The 15,116-nt window shown below is 36.9% G+C and overlaps 1 protein-coding gene across 3 annotated transcripts in view; it reads right to left on the bottom strand.

Annotated features, from left to right (window-relative positions):
- LOC139725551 (beta-arrestin-1-like) overlaps window positions 1–15,116 on the bottom strand; it is a 182,155-nt gene that overhangs the window by 70,751 nt on the left and 96,288 nt on the right. The window contains exon 1 of one of the 3 annotated variants that reach the window (XM_071636640.1): window positions 6,093–6,515. The exons of the other annotated variants lie outside the window; for them this stretch is intronic. Within the exon in view, the coding sequence (XP_071492741.1) occupies window positions 6,093–6,133 (41 nt within the window). The 5' untranslated portion in view covers window positions 6,134–6,515. Of the gene's footprint in view, window positions 1–6,092; window positions 6,516–15,116 lie in introns of those variants that run through there. 3 annotated transcript variants of the gene reach the window in all.

Raw genomic sequence — 15,116 nt, 5'->3', positions numbered from 1 at the left:
ATTTCCCCATATCTTAAAATCTAGTTCATGCATAAATAATGGAAAAAATTGTCTTTCTTTCTCTTTGATAGCATCTTTCTTTGTCCAATAGCCCAACTAGCAATGCTGTCGGTACAAGTTTATAAGCAGCGGAAAATTTCCCTCTAGACCATTCATAAAGTTCATTATTCCACAGATTCACTATTCAAAAGGTTCATTAAGCAAAAAATGAAACAAGGTACGGTATTCCAAAGGTTCTGTAATCCAGAAATGAAACAAAGTTCGTAATTCCAAAGGATCATTAGTATGCACTTTTTTTTTAATTTTTGGATCAGCAAACTTTATTTCATTTTCGGATGAACAAACCTTAGCAAGTATGAATCTTATTAGGTGATATGCTAATGGCTTATCACCTATTGTGTTTGTACAGAATCTTCCTTTATAGGGCTAGGTCACATAGCCCAAAAGTCGCATAAACACATGAATCATGCATGAAATTTGGTTGTGCGTGCTTGTTCGTCGAGAATTTTTGCTGATTTATGTGATGAAAATCACCAATGAATTGCGCAAGAACTACGCAAAGATCACACAAAAATCACTTACAAACCACGCACTTTCAGCGCATAGGCACGCAAAGGCCCCAAATAGGGTGAATACGTGGTTGTGCGCGATGACTGAGGTCCATGGAAAACCATGCATAATCCGCGCATTATCACTAATGAACTGCGTATGAATTGCGCATGATTCGCGCATGAACGCAATAGCGGTAACATTTTCGTGAATGATCACTGATATTCTACGCATATTTCGCGCATTGTCCACGTAAGAACTACGTTAACTACGCAAAAATTACGTAAAACAGCGCAATACTGCGTAAACTCTTACGCAAAGCTAAGTTTTGAGCAGCTCAAAACCTGGAATTGCGTAAAGCGCCGATCCAGCGCACATTGGCGGACAACTACGAAGGTTCCACGTCAGACAAACTCGCGTAAATCGTGCATGTATAGCGTAAGGCTCGAATTTCTTGGGTGATGCATGCGTTTACACGACTTTTCGGCTGTGTGACAGGGCCTTTAGGTGATACGCTAATGGCGTATCACCTATTGTGTTTATACGGAATCTTCCTTTTTGAAGTAATACACCAGCATATGTTTGTACAGAATCTTCCTTTTTTTAAATTCTCCTTTCTTTCTGACCAATTTTGTAGACAAAATATTACAATGACATGACCAATTAACAAAATTTTCAGACAACATATCTCATATCAATATCTCAATACATGAAACTTTTCATGACGACGATATCTGTGATGTCATCTAGGTGCCATTTTGTGATTTTCAGACAATGTCAGATGATCGATCATATCTTCACAACTAAATGTCATTTCCTTATCATTTTTGGTAGACACAAAGTTCAAGTTACTCTGATCATCTTACACTATGCTAATCACATGTTATTCTAAAGTATACATGCCAGTCACTGAATGTAAGAAAATCACAAAATTAACAGAAAAATTGTGATGTTTAGTGAAAGTTGCACATGTGCTCTATGATGGGAAAAACTAATGACTTTCCTCCACTGCTGTATCTTTGCAATTCTTTGTCTCAGTATGAATGGAAAAGTAAGAAATTTTGATAATTAATTTTGCAAGATCTCTGTTTACAAATAGACCTACAGCCTAGTGTAGTTTACTCACACCTGTAAGGCTCATCTCCCTTCCATTATTGTCCAACTCAGAAGGATTGACAGCAGTTACTGTCAAAGTGGAGATTTTTGCATGAGTAATTTTTCACGCTCACTTGCATGAAATGAAATCCGCATGTTTTTTAAACTGCTCAATCAAACTGATATTACAAGCACAAATATTTCTGTGATTTCTTTTAGTGCTAGTTTGATATCATGCAAAATGTATAAAAATTTTCACACTGCAAAAATGTCCACTTTTGCAGTAACTGCTTTATGATATTAGGGGCATTCGTACTGGCTCGAATAAGTGGGAATCGTATCTCAAGATTTGCATCACAATCTATATCTTAAGATTTCTGCCAGTTAAGACATAAAAATCTCACTAAATAGCATGGTCAGCATTGCCACCCTAATCCCAAGAAATCTATCAATTATTTTGGAATTATCATGATTATATAAGAAATAGCATGATAATTTGCACCGCAGCAAATGCCTGAACACTGGAGCAAATAATCTTGATATTTTTTAATCCCATTATTCAAAACACAGGCCACAACAGTGTACACACACAAGAGCAAGGGTCATTATTTTGGAAGATTTCAGGCATGCATAGTTTGGTTGACAAAATATCATGATCGGCAATAAGCGGGATATTTCTGTCCACCTGAACAGGCACAAAAAAATCTAGGTATTTGGATCACGATCGACATCCTGCTATTTCGTCAGCGTGAATGACTATGGTCACCATTTTCTCTTCAACAGTGTATCTCTGATAATGATTGTGGTGGTAACATCGGCAAGATGTGTTAATTCAAAATTCATCACAGGTTTATGGATTTACAACAGAAAGAATAAATTCAGTTGCGTCTTGCAATTAAAGCTCTTATATTTACCTGTAATGATTTATACACTTAGCAAAACCTAATTTCAGGATTTGTGATAAAAAGCTTCCCCAAAACAAAAACAAAGTGACATTCCTATGCACTTAAAGACTAAATTCGGATGATATTCATAACCTCTGATACAGTTGTGATATTTGCAGCACAGCTTTAACTAGAAAAGCACTCTGAGAGCGCAGACCTCCGCCAAGCAGCTACTTTCCACCGATGATCTTGCTCTTCCCAAAGAGATTTTTCTCCTCTCCACCACTGGGGAAAAGTTCTTTGGGCTCTTCCATAGAGATCAGTGATTTCCACCCATAGGTAACATACTGAATAATCGCCCGATTTCCCAATTTAGAAGCCTTTGTTACGTCATAAACTCTCAGCTGCACGGCGCGCCTCGCCCTTGCAGAAAGTGGAGCACGCACTTTAGTGCGCGCATGCAAACCTCAAATACGCGCAGCCTGAACTCCCAAGTTCATTGACCCTACCTGTCAAAATATCAAAAATCCTTCATAAATTTTCATGGGGCGCCCTCCCCGTCCAGCAGTGGTCATGATTATGTGATTGAAATTTAGCAAGCCACACTTCTGCAATACTCCTGTTGTGCAATAATTATTCCTGAATGTTATGATTTTGCATTATTTTCTGCGATTTTTTTGTGTGGAATATTTCTTTTTTTCAGATCCACATATTTTGTGTGTATTTTACATCTGCATTCATAAAACTGATATCTTATATTTATCATACGATTTATATTGACAATTCTATACATATTTTTTTTTCAAAACGGTGCAATTTTTATAACATGCATATCTTTTTTATAATAATGATGAGTTGAATTGAGATTATTGTGTGATATTGATTGAGTTTATGTATTCAGATCATTATTACAAAATAATCTTAACTGTTATGAGAATAACTTAAATGTGAAATATAAATGAATGTTGTTATGTTTGCATGATTATTGCATATGCGTGGGTAGCCCCCCCCCCCCTTATATGTATAAGGTATTTTGTTTTTTGTGCAATTTTGATCATTAATGATATATAACACTGTTAAAAAGATAGTAATGTTAAAAGATTATATGGATTGAAATGATGATTCTAATAGAAATACAAGATGAAAACGAAATAGATTCATGTTTTATATCTTTTTGCACATCTCATTCCAAGTATTCTCTTCTGTCTCTTTCTATCTCTCTTGCTATCTCCTTCCTACCCCTTCTGTGTTTCTCTCTCTGTCTCCACACGCAAGTGTTTGATATCTCTTATGTTATCACTGCCCGCCTATTTTTTTTTTCAGTATATGTATAAACAAAATTTGAAAGTTGTTGGAGAAGTATAATGATTTGTGTATATTTGATATATTTTAGTCTATAAGTTTGTGTATGCATATATGATGGTGACATGAAGATTATGTTTAATTTTTCTTGCAGCTCTTTCAATGTGTATGTACAAGTGTATTTGATTAATTTTGATATTTTGGTCATCAGGTGTCCTTTATATATATATATATATATATATATAATTGTGTATTTTTATATTTTAATCGAAGAATGATTGCATGATTATGTATGTTATTATAAAATGAAATATGATATGTGTATTGTACAAAATTCTGCAATTCAGCCATCTCCATGGCTGCAAATTAATTTTTAAATAAACCATTACCACTAAGACAAATTCCCCCAAAATTCCCAGATCACTACCAAAATTTAATCATCTATTACTTGTATCATTCCAAACCTTTCCTGCAAGTTTCATCCAAATCCGTCAACTACTTTTTGAGTTATTTTGCACACGGACAAACTAACTAACTAACAAACAAACAAACCAACGGTAATTAAAACATAACCTCCTCCCTTGGCAGAGGTAATAATGGTATAATGTGGGATTCTATGACATCAATTATCTGCTTGTGAAATATGGTACACGATCCATTTTTTTTCCCCCAAAAGCCAGGCCATGTTATCGACAAGTGAGACAAGCGGGCTTGCCATACAGTGAAGCCATACATCTTGCTAATTACCACATCAGAGCCATCATAAAACTTGTTCCATAATGAGTCAGTCTATTCAATGCATGTTTAAAGTGACTACTAATAAAACTATAAAGCACACATAAGTAAAATACGACAACCAAATGAAGCATGGGCCTTCAAGAGCAAACATAATTAGCAATTTGGTGATGATGATATTTTTTTTCGGAGAAGCAGCACAATTTTTGCCGAGGACAAAAACACTGTGATGATGTGGCACACACAATTCCCACACCTAACAATATTAACATTGTTGGATGAACCATCTGTGCCAATGAGATGCTACAATCTAATCTAAAATTCTGTGCTTTGTTGTTAATTTTTCCATATTTCTGAAATGAAGTCATCAGTTGGCCTTTGAGAACCATTAATGAACCACTGACAGAAGGAACTAGGAGGATCCATTATATTTGATAAACAAATCAAAATGTTGGAAATTCACATGAGAATATGAAAAGTGTGACAAAGACTCCTAAATGAAAACATCTGCCATAATCTTCTAGATTGAAAGAGGCAGGTTACCCTAATTGATAATAAGAATAAATAAAAATATGACTTGATAATGGTGCACTTAACTGTCATGCAAGATAGTTAAAAACAGCTGAAAAAAAACATAACATGATTTCTTGAGAAGTGTATAATTCAGTCTCTCTTCCTTTAAACCACTTTCTGTAACCTCCCACAGGAGATTGACCTGACAAGAAATTTGTGCTTATATACATACCTTCCCCTTCAAGTACTTGAGACAGTAAAAACTTAGAACTACAAATATTTCATTGAATTTTTGAACAATATGGAATGCAATCCACCACTACAAAACTGTAAATCAACAATCACATCGGAATGTTCATCACAAAATATACAGGTAAATTTGAAAAAAAAAAATCACTGTAGACTCCGGAAAATCCCAAACTTATCTGCAAAATGTTGAGCAACTGGTTGTGATATGAAAGCAGTCACAAAATGTTTGCTTTGAAGCATGCATATCAAACTTATGAGAGCTACAAACATTGAAAGCCATAAAATGAAATTTGGTTAGAAAAGAAGCATGACTTGGAGAGAAAAGAGACTGAGAAAAAGTACAGAAAATCAGCACAAAGTCCATATTTCACAAAAAAGAACTATCTCACTGGTTAAGAGTAAGGAAAGTGCTAACTCTGGAGAATTCACCCATTGTAAATTTATTACTGCATTTATATTGTCAGAAATGATCCTGTAGAACCGCAAACATTCACGGCATGAAACTTTCACGAATTGGAGCCAACAGTCTTTTTTGCAGCAAGAAAGTTTCGCAAAAAATCGTGACAGGCACTCAATGCGTTGTGTAGACAAACACTTTTGCACACATTTGATCTCCGCAAAATCTAGCTCCTCATAAAATTTTCATGCACATGAAAATCCTGGTTTTACAGGATATAGCACATAGCCTATGCATGCCTAGAAATATCTTATGATATTGCATGTTTGGTTGTTTTTTGCTTTGAATAGTTTACGGCACAAACTCACGTTGATGTATGCGAAGCGGAATCTTCTTTGGTGGAATACATCTCTAAAACTCCTTGTTATATCTGCTACTGCTTCATATCCCTTTCAAATAGGTACCACAAAATCCTTCTTCAAATCACTGCTACTCCGTTCCCGAGCCATGCCACCGCGGATCGAAGGAGGAGATACCACGTACTGGAGAGACAAAAGTCGTCCCCGGGCCAGCGGTGGATTCTACTCTTAGCAACGGTGTGGTCACATGATCGGTGTTGCCAGGGACGAGTGACTCACAGGGCCCTCTCCCGATCTCTCTCTGGCGACTAACTTAATTGAAGTTGGAGGGACGGCAAGAGATCGGATTTCAAACCCCTGCTTCTATCCAGCAGGTGTGGCAAAAGATGCAGGGATGGATCTAGTTTTCTCAACCCACTGTTCTTCCTCTTCCTCTTCCTCCTCCTCCTGTTTCCTCGATTCAGCTCCTCATCAGAAGATTGCATTAACGTCAATCACAGGTGGACAATGAAACCACTGAAAAGAAGATGCTGCTGCGTGGTGTGATTCTTTGCCCCGGCATAAAAGAATACACAATAATACGCAGCAGACGAAGATCACCAATATGATTAGACACTGATGGTTGGCTTCCTCTGTGTGTGCTGCATCACTAGCTGATGGCAGAACATGGTTGTCCTGAATGGAGAGCTACCGCTAAGCCCACTGGAGCGTGAAACGGTGACTCCAGTGGCAACATACTGACGTAATTCATTAGCACGATGGTAATGATATTCGAAAAAATTACTAATAATGTAGGTGCAACTGCAAATATGCACACAGCCTTCAAAAATGGAAAGGAACAATTTTGTATCAGGATGCAACAAGGTGCAAAGGCCATAAGTCTTGTCTCTCTGCTGATGCTACCAGCCATTTGCCCCCCTCCCCAAATAACAGGATCGCTATTCTTTAACCCTTTGACACCCACAAGTTTCTTGCAGAGTCAACCTCCTCTCATTGGAAAAAGCAGAGAATTCCACATTATTACTAAGATCAGATTGCTGAGTAGAGTGATGCAAGGATGATATGAACCAAACAAAGAAATATGCACATTTTAACAGACCACACCCTCATACACAAGCACAAAAATACACACACACACACACACACACACACACATACAAACACATGCATATGCAAAGGAAGGCAGCCTTGGGCAATTCAGTGATTTTCAGTAGCTAGGGCGGCTGCGAGAAGTTCAGGGGCCGAAGGATTCTACAAAATGTGATTAAAAGTGTCAAGTTCTCGGTGTGTGCATCATTTTTAAAATGGTGGTCGTGAAGAACAGCATCTGAAAAATGAAATATTCACTTTGAAAAGAAAGCCCTCAAGGCTTATCAAGAAAAATTCCATCCCTTGTAAACAACTTTCCAGTGTTATGAAATTTGCTTTGACATAGAATCTCTAAACTAATATAGAGAGTTGGTCCCCCCCCCCCAACAACCAGTTTTAGGGGCTTGCAAAAGAGGGTGAAAATTAGGCATGGAGATGCATGAATCTATGACTGCAAAGAGAACAATGCTAATTCGGCCATAATTGAAAAAAAGCTTGCAGGAATACTCCCACAAAATCAAATTAAAGAGTTTTTCCCAATTTGTAGAAATATAGAGGCATTCACGCAATGTTCAGATGTAATAGAATTATAACAGACTGTGTGCCGTCATTAATTTTCCATTGGTCCCGTAGGGAAGAAAAATTAATTGTTTTCCAATCTTGGCTCTGTATATTCTATTATTCCTCTTCAACCAAAGCTTGTTAACATTCAAAAGATTTAAATGTAAAAGGAGAAAAAGAAGAAGGGGAAGAGGAAGAAGAAGAAAGAAAGAATCGGCCAAATGGCATGATTTAATTGCTGGAGGGTTTCCTCCATGAGTGTGACATCCACACTCATTGAAGTAAACATCATCTATGTAGGCCCTATAATACACCTGTAAAAGGCAGGGAGGTGACCTCCCTGGTATACAGGTAAGTTGAATAATCACAACTTGATGGGGAGAGCTGTCTCTATGACTGAGCATGTTGTGATATCACATGGTGCAGTACTACTATAAAAGTAAAAACTTTTTGTTGTTGTTGTCATGCGATTAATTTTTCCCCCTTTCAGGCAATTTCAATGAATGTGTAAAACTTGTTTATAATATACAGGATAAGGGAACATGTGCACATACTTTAATATCTCTATGAAATATTTTTGTGTTTTTACAGTCAACTTTCCAATGCTGGAAAATAATCTACATTCATTATACGTTTACAGGAGATTCAAGTTGGTGTCATCACTCTCCATGCGACCAAAGGAATATCATAAAATACTTCAGAAAATTCATCAAATGATATCTACTTCTTTTTCATTTGGAAATTGTTTGCACAGCTTGTACAATACCAAACCCCTCAGTGGTGTGCTGTTTTTTATTCAACCTTTTTAATTCTTAGAATCTCTGTTTCCTAGTGAGTTACAGTACCATTTTAATAATGCATCTATATGATATCTATGGAATAGGACTTGCTAAATATTTTATAAATGACAGGTATTGTATTTCTCAAGCATCACAGTTGAATTTAAAATCTAATCCAATTTCACAACCAACAAAATATATTTACCCTCATATTTACCGTGACATTCTTGAAAGCATATATAATAATAATAATAATGAACCATTTTTATAGAGCGCAAATTACATTCAAGTCTCTAAGCGCTTTTAGAAATGAGAAAAGACAGATTATACATGTGTAAGAACACACAATACAAAGTAGAAAATTACATATATCAACTTAAAACACATCATTAAACAATCTACAAAGCAATGGTTACTTTACAAACAAATGAGACTTCAATAAAGACTTGAACTGATCTAATGATGAACATTCTCTGATATCATTGGGGAGCTGATTCCAAAGTTGAGGTATTGAATATTGAAATGATCGTTGACCGTATGACTTAGTCGATACATGAACTGGTTTTAACAATTGTTTGGTGCTTGAGCGAAGTTGTCTGGAAGGTTGATATTCTTGGAGGAGCTGTTGCAAATAATAAGGAGCTAACTGATGTTGACATTTATATGCAATTGCAAGTAACTTATAAACTAACCTATCTTTGACTGGCAACCAGTGCAACTTGTGTAATATTGAAGAAATAGAGTCATATGTGTGAGTTTGTGTAACCAATCTTGCAGCTGAATTTTGAATTCGCTGTAGTCTACCTAACATTGAATCTGACAAACCATATAACAATCCATTACAATTATCAATTCTACTCATTACAAAAGCATGTATACACTGTAAGTCGTTCAGTCGCACATTGATCAAGATAGCGTCTAATTGAACCAATTCTATGTAGTCCAAATGACGCTGTACGACATATACTGTTGATATGATCAATCAAAGTCAGTTGATCATCAAATATATATGACAAGTTGATAATTCTGAATCATTAGTTTTCACGCTGGTAGTATATACTTGTAGATATATCAAGTATCTTAAATGTAACAGGGACGGGAAGCACAGTGAAACAATGTTTGCCAAGAAGAAATGCTCTTCCTCCTGCATCCTCACTTCATTCCATCTTTAGGTGCATTTATCAACTCTCCTTTCTCGGCAGAAACAGGTTATCCAAACAGCTTTCAAGGAATTTTTACGAGTTGATAAACGCAAAGCTGTTTTGAAAGCCCTTTCGGAAAGCCTTTTCGAAAGCCACAAATTTGTGGCTTTCCAAACAGGTTTCCTAAACAGGTTTTCAGAAACCTGTTTGTAAAAGCCTTTTGGAAGTTGATAAATGCAAAGCTGTTTTGAAACGGCTTTGTAGTATTGTATTTCAGTTACGAATAATGCACGCCTTATATAATCTCTTCTCCTCGGGTCGAATTGCGCAATGCAGCTGTGAAGTGACAGGCCAGTTATCGTGTTCGCGAAGAGAGGAAAGGGCTATCGAAAGCCGTCTAAACAGGGGAGAGTTGATAAACACAGCCTTTGTTGTTCACGTGAAACAAGCCACGTCGTAGATTATGTCTGTGAAGGAATCTACAGTACCTCTCAGTCCACCCACGACAGATGTGCAATGATAAACATCCAAAGAAAAGACCACATGTGACACTACGCTCCGCAAAGCCTGGAGGAAACTATGATCCTCACTTTGCCATTTGAAAAGAAAATGCCTGCCTTGATAATAACATGACTATCTAGGTCAGAACCTCTTCGAGCGGCTTATACAACCCGCCTACTCACACGAAGCATGACCCTATTCCCGCCCACTATGTGTTCTATCGCACCAAAACGATGGATTCCCTACGATCAATTCTTGTGCTTTCACAAGGTTGTGAGGTACAAGAGCCAGATAGGAAATGGCTGCATCTTGTCCATTTGTTGTGTTTTCCTCGTCATTCCACATGCCATCTGTCGAGAACAAGGCAGTCATACTTTTATACTCTACTGAATGCAATAACAACCTTGTGCTTCTAAAGCTGATGAAGTACCGGTACTCCTCCAAATCCCATGTTTCCCAGTCCTCCTCTGTGAATCACTCTGTACTGGCTGAATCGAATTAGCCATCATTGGTTGGCTTCGTAAGCACCCATTTATTTGTCTTATTCGGCAGAATTTAATGGTGGTTTAATGAAATACTTTCATCTAGTGGAGATGCGGATATTTTAATTGGCGATGAATTTAATTCAAGCCTCACATAAGCTGGAAAATGAACATACTTGCTCTCTGTGAGGAACATTTATACACTGCAAAACCGGAAATTTTTGCACACTGAAACTTTCACAAATTCTGTGAGGAGATAAGACTCGTGAGAGAAAAATTCATGCAAAAGTTTTTGTCTACACAGTGCATGATTAGCTAGTACACTTGTAATTTCTTCCTAGTCTGCAATTCGTGATAGTTTCATGTCCTGAAAGGGGTCATCGGCTCCAATTCACGAAAGTTTCGTGATGCAAATGTTTCTGGTCTTACAGTAGATGACTGTTCTAGATCTGTAAGAAAGCTATGGCAAAGCACAACACACAAGGGGACAAATCACCTCATGGCATATTTATTAACATAAATGTTAATTTAGTGACATCCCCATTTATAGCTCATCACTAGTCCCATAAATGCATATCTGTGTGTAGACATTCCAGCAATAATCAATCGTGCGAATGGCAGATTGTCGCTAGGCACGAGTGCATGTAGGGTTAACAACATTCTGTCATGCGCAGGGAAGCGCGTTAATGACATTCTGCCATGCGCACGACAAATTGCTTTCTTTATGCATTAAACCTTTTCACCAACTCAGCGATGAGATGGTCTTGTTGGCAATAAAGCTTCTTTTCTTTTTAAGTATTGACTGTGCTAATTATGTTTTACATATTTGCATGCTATAAAGAAATAATGCTTTGCTGATAATCAAATTTTTATGTAACCAGGAAGGACACCACTGTCCATTTAATTCAGTTTGTTGTAAGATGAGTAGTTACACACTGCTATCATCACATTTTGCAAATAAGCAATAACAACCTCAATAATTTTTCCTCTTTTTTTTTTCAATTTTGGACAGTAATTTAGAAAGAGACCTGTTTCATTGACAAACTTGACCAATAATAACTTATTTTTGTCTGTGGGCTCTAATATTGCACAGTGTAGTGGTTGGGTACTGGTGCTGCTGCTGTTGATGATATGATAAGAGCTGCTGCTAAGCTGCATGTATATGCATTGACTAAAGGCCTTATGCAACTCTACCAACATGGCATTAGCATTACTGCTCAGTAATAGTATTATCACAGACAGCAAAACAAAACAAATAATAATGATAATGATAATGATAATAATGATAATAGCAATAAAAATGATAATAATAACAATAATAATAACAACAATAGTAATAATAATAATAATAATGATAATAATAATAATAATAATAATAATAATAATAATAATAATGATAATAACAAGGATAATAATAATAATTGTTAAGGGATTTATTGATATATTAGGATTCATCTATTGTAGTAAGACATAGACCAGTTACACAACTAAATCTTGCATTAAAGTACTACAATTACCTTCGCTCAGTTTTTGGTAACCCAGGGTACAGGGCTAAAAAAAAAGCCACAAAATGACAACTTTTGTTATCTCAGGGTACCAAATATTGCATCATTTATCAATTGAGACCTGAGTCTTATGTAAGCTCCCTTGACACAAGAGCACAGGAACACTGGATTCTTATGAAAGTGCCTACTGTTTCATTCCAAACGACAAGAAGTGATAAAAGACAACAACAACAAAAAAGATGTCACCAGCCAAACTGCTGAACAGGTATGATCTATCACGGACTGCACACAGCATAGGATTTCTTCCACAAATTTAGCAGGGAATCTCTTGTGTATGCAATCAACGGATGTTTGTATATATCAAGGCATCAGTGGTGGCCGCAAAGCTGTCTTGGCTATCCCCAAATTACAAGATTCTTTGATTTACGACACCGCCCACTTCTTTTTCTCGACTCATGTGCAGTCCAAATCAACCATACACAAAAACAGAAAAAGAAAAAAAGGGGGCGATAAAGTTGTAAAAGAGGTAAACTTGAAGGAGCACATGAAGACAGGGATTGGAGATAAACTATAGATAAGCTATATTGATGGTTCACTGTATTCTTGGAAACCTTGGCAGCAAATCGTAAAAGTGTTGAGATTCTTTCTCGTATTGCCACCCCCCCCCCAAAAAAAAAATCACAGTTTTTTTTTTTTCAAACTCAAGGATCATGCTGCTACAATCTCTTGCTCTTTAATTGTGATTTAAGTGTGGAAAAACCTGACTTTTTTTTCAATATTCAAAAGACATTCATCATCTACTGTAAAAGTGGATATTTTCGCGCGACTAATTTTTCGCGCTTTGCCGGGTAAAAAGAGTTTTGCGTGTTTTTAATTCCGCGGAATCAAGACATCACGCACAGGAGCATATGGCAAGCAAAAATATTTGTGTGCTTTTATTTTCGCGCTAGTTTCTGGTTGCGCGAAATGCGCGAAAATTTCAACACCGCAAAAATTTCCACTTTTACAGTACTTTTTCATGTATACTGTATGTATAATGGTCACAATATTAAAATTGTCCCGAAAATTATTCAAGGATCATTGCTCCCATCTTGTTCTGCATTTTGCTGTTGTACCGATGCAACAATTCCGAGATTTAGCATACTACTTATTACAAAGATGCAGCCCTATGTACAAAAGGTTTAGCGTTTAACACATTAGGTCAGCTAAAGACACCAAAACAACACACTTAATGGAACCAAATTTTCAATATCAAAGCATTCTTACACATTATTTTTTAGTCAACTGCACATTTGGGAGGGTTTGCGGTCTTTTTTTCTAATCCTCACCTAACATCCTGCTTTTAACAAGCAACCAGCAAACAAATTGCCGACCTACTTTCCTAGCATTCAGATTGCTTTTGCCAAAAAAAAAAAACACCCCAAAACATAGCCACAAGGTAAGTTTACAAAGAGCCACTCATGTGAGAGAATGTGACAGTCCCACATGTAGGCTCCAGTGATGTAAGAAAGGTTACTAGGACGGCATGACCCTATTCACTGGCATTAACAGTGTCTCAGGACATCTGCAAGGATTGGCAATGAAAGCGCATCTGATCGTGTGTAAGATCGGTTAACAAAGCACACAAAGGCTTGAGGGAGATGAGGATTACAGCTAGGATGATTGCTAAATCTTTACTAGAACACATATTATCAGCTTTACATATGTTTAAAGTAGCCATCAGACAAGAATTCATCCAGTTTTCAAAAATTTCCCACAAACCATTTGCCTTCATGTCCACTGTATCCTTGATGCACTATGTGCACACATTTCTTTACATCTTGATGAGATATGAACTGATGATGGACCATGTCTGACATAGAAAGCAATGCTGAAAAAAAAAAAATCTGCAGACTTACTCAAGGATGGGATCCAAGAATTTCGCAAAATGGGGGGGGGGGGGGGTGCAAAAAAATATTTCTGTGCTATTCCGTGTTTCATCTCATTCTTTTTCTTTTTCTTTCTTTTGTTTTTAACAAAAAAAAAAAGAGGAGGCATGCCCGCTGCCCCCCCCCCCCCCCCCCCCTCTCTGGATCTGCTACTGCTTACTACAAAGACTAATGTTGATACTTTGGTGGTCTTGGCTCTTTTCAAGTACAATTGTAGCCTATTTTCAAGTATCAACAGTAGTTTTCCAGCAGATGCTTCTGTGTACCAAATGCAAAAGTCTTGAAGACAGGCTAACAAAAAACAATAGGCCACAGCCTGGAAATAAGGAAAGGATTTTGAATTCGCCTTACCTAAGGAAGTGGCATAACTTGAGAATTTTGGGGTGTGCTATTAACTCAGAGAAATCAAGGAAAAAGTCACATACACATTGGAGAAAGCCAAACCAAGACTAAATTCATCAGTGTTCAAATTTTTAATGAGAAGTTTTGTTTATGTTTCTATTAAAAGAGAGAGGTTGACGTCTGAAATGTCTACAAGTAGCTGAAAGCAAAATTGGCCTTCAGAATTCACTTAAAAGGGGCAGACAAAAAAGTCATGGCAGTTTCCACAAGTAAGTTGCTTTGAATGAAACTGTGGAAATGGCATCATTCGAGTTATTATATCACTAAAAGATTAAATTAGTTCGTGACAACAGTGCTGGGTGCATCAATTTGTATGAAGGTTGTTCAAACGATATAGTCTTCACTTATTTAAAAGGAAATTCCATCCTGACACTATGCTGCTTTGTATGAAAACAGAAAAATCCGAGAAGTAGATCAGTGATTTTTTTTTTTTTTTTTTTTTTTGGGGGGGGGGGGGGGGGGAGGCACATGAAAAAAGTTATGAATTTTGACGGTTTAGAGGGCAAGACAAATTGGCAACTCTGTGTGAGCAGCTCTCCACTGGGTTTGTACACACAAGTTCACAAATTTTCTTTTTTTTTCTCCACCAAATTTTTTTCTTCAGACCTGTTCTTGGTATTAATATTTAAAGTAACACATTTTTG

This window comes from Diadema antillarum, unplaced genomic scaffold (genome assembly GCF_040938485.1).
Source record: "Diadema antillarum isolate AM-2024a unplaced genomic scaffold, OU_Dant_1.0 seq00000049_RagTag, whole genome shotgun sequence".
In the NCBI taxonomy this organism is placed as follows: domain Eukaryota; kingdom Metazoa; phylum Echinodermata; class Echinoidea; order Diadematoida; family Diadematidae; genus Diadema; species Diadema antillarum.
The sequence above is the reverse complement of the archived record's forward strand: the minus strand, read 5'-3'. Positions and strand labels throughout refer to the sequence as shown.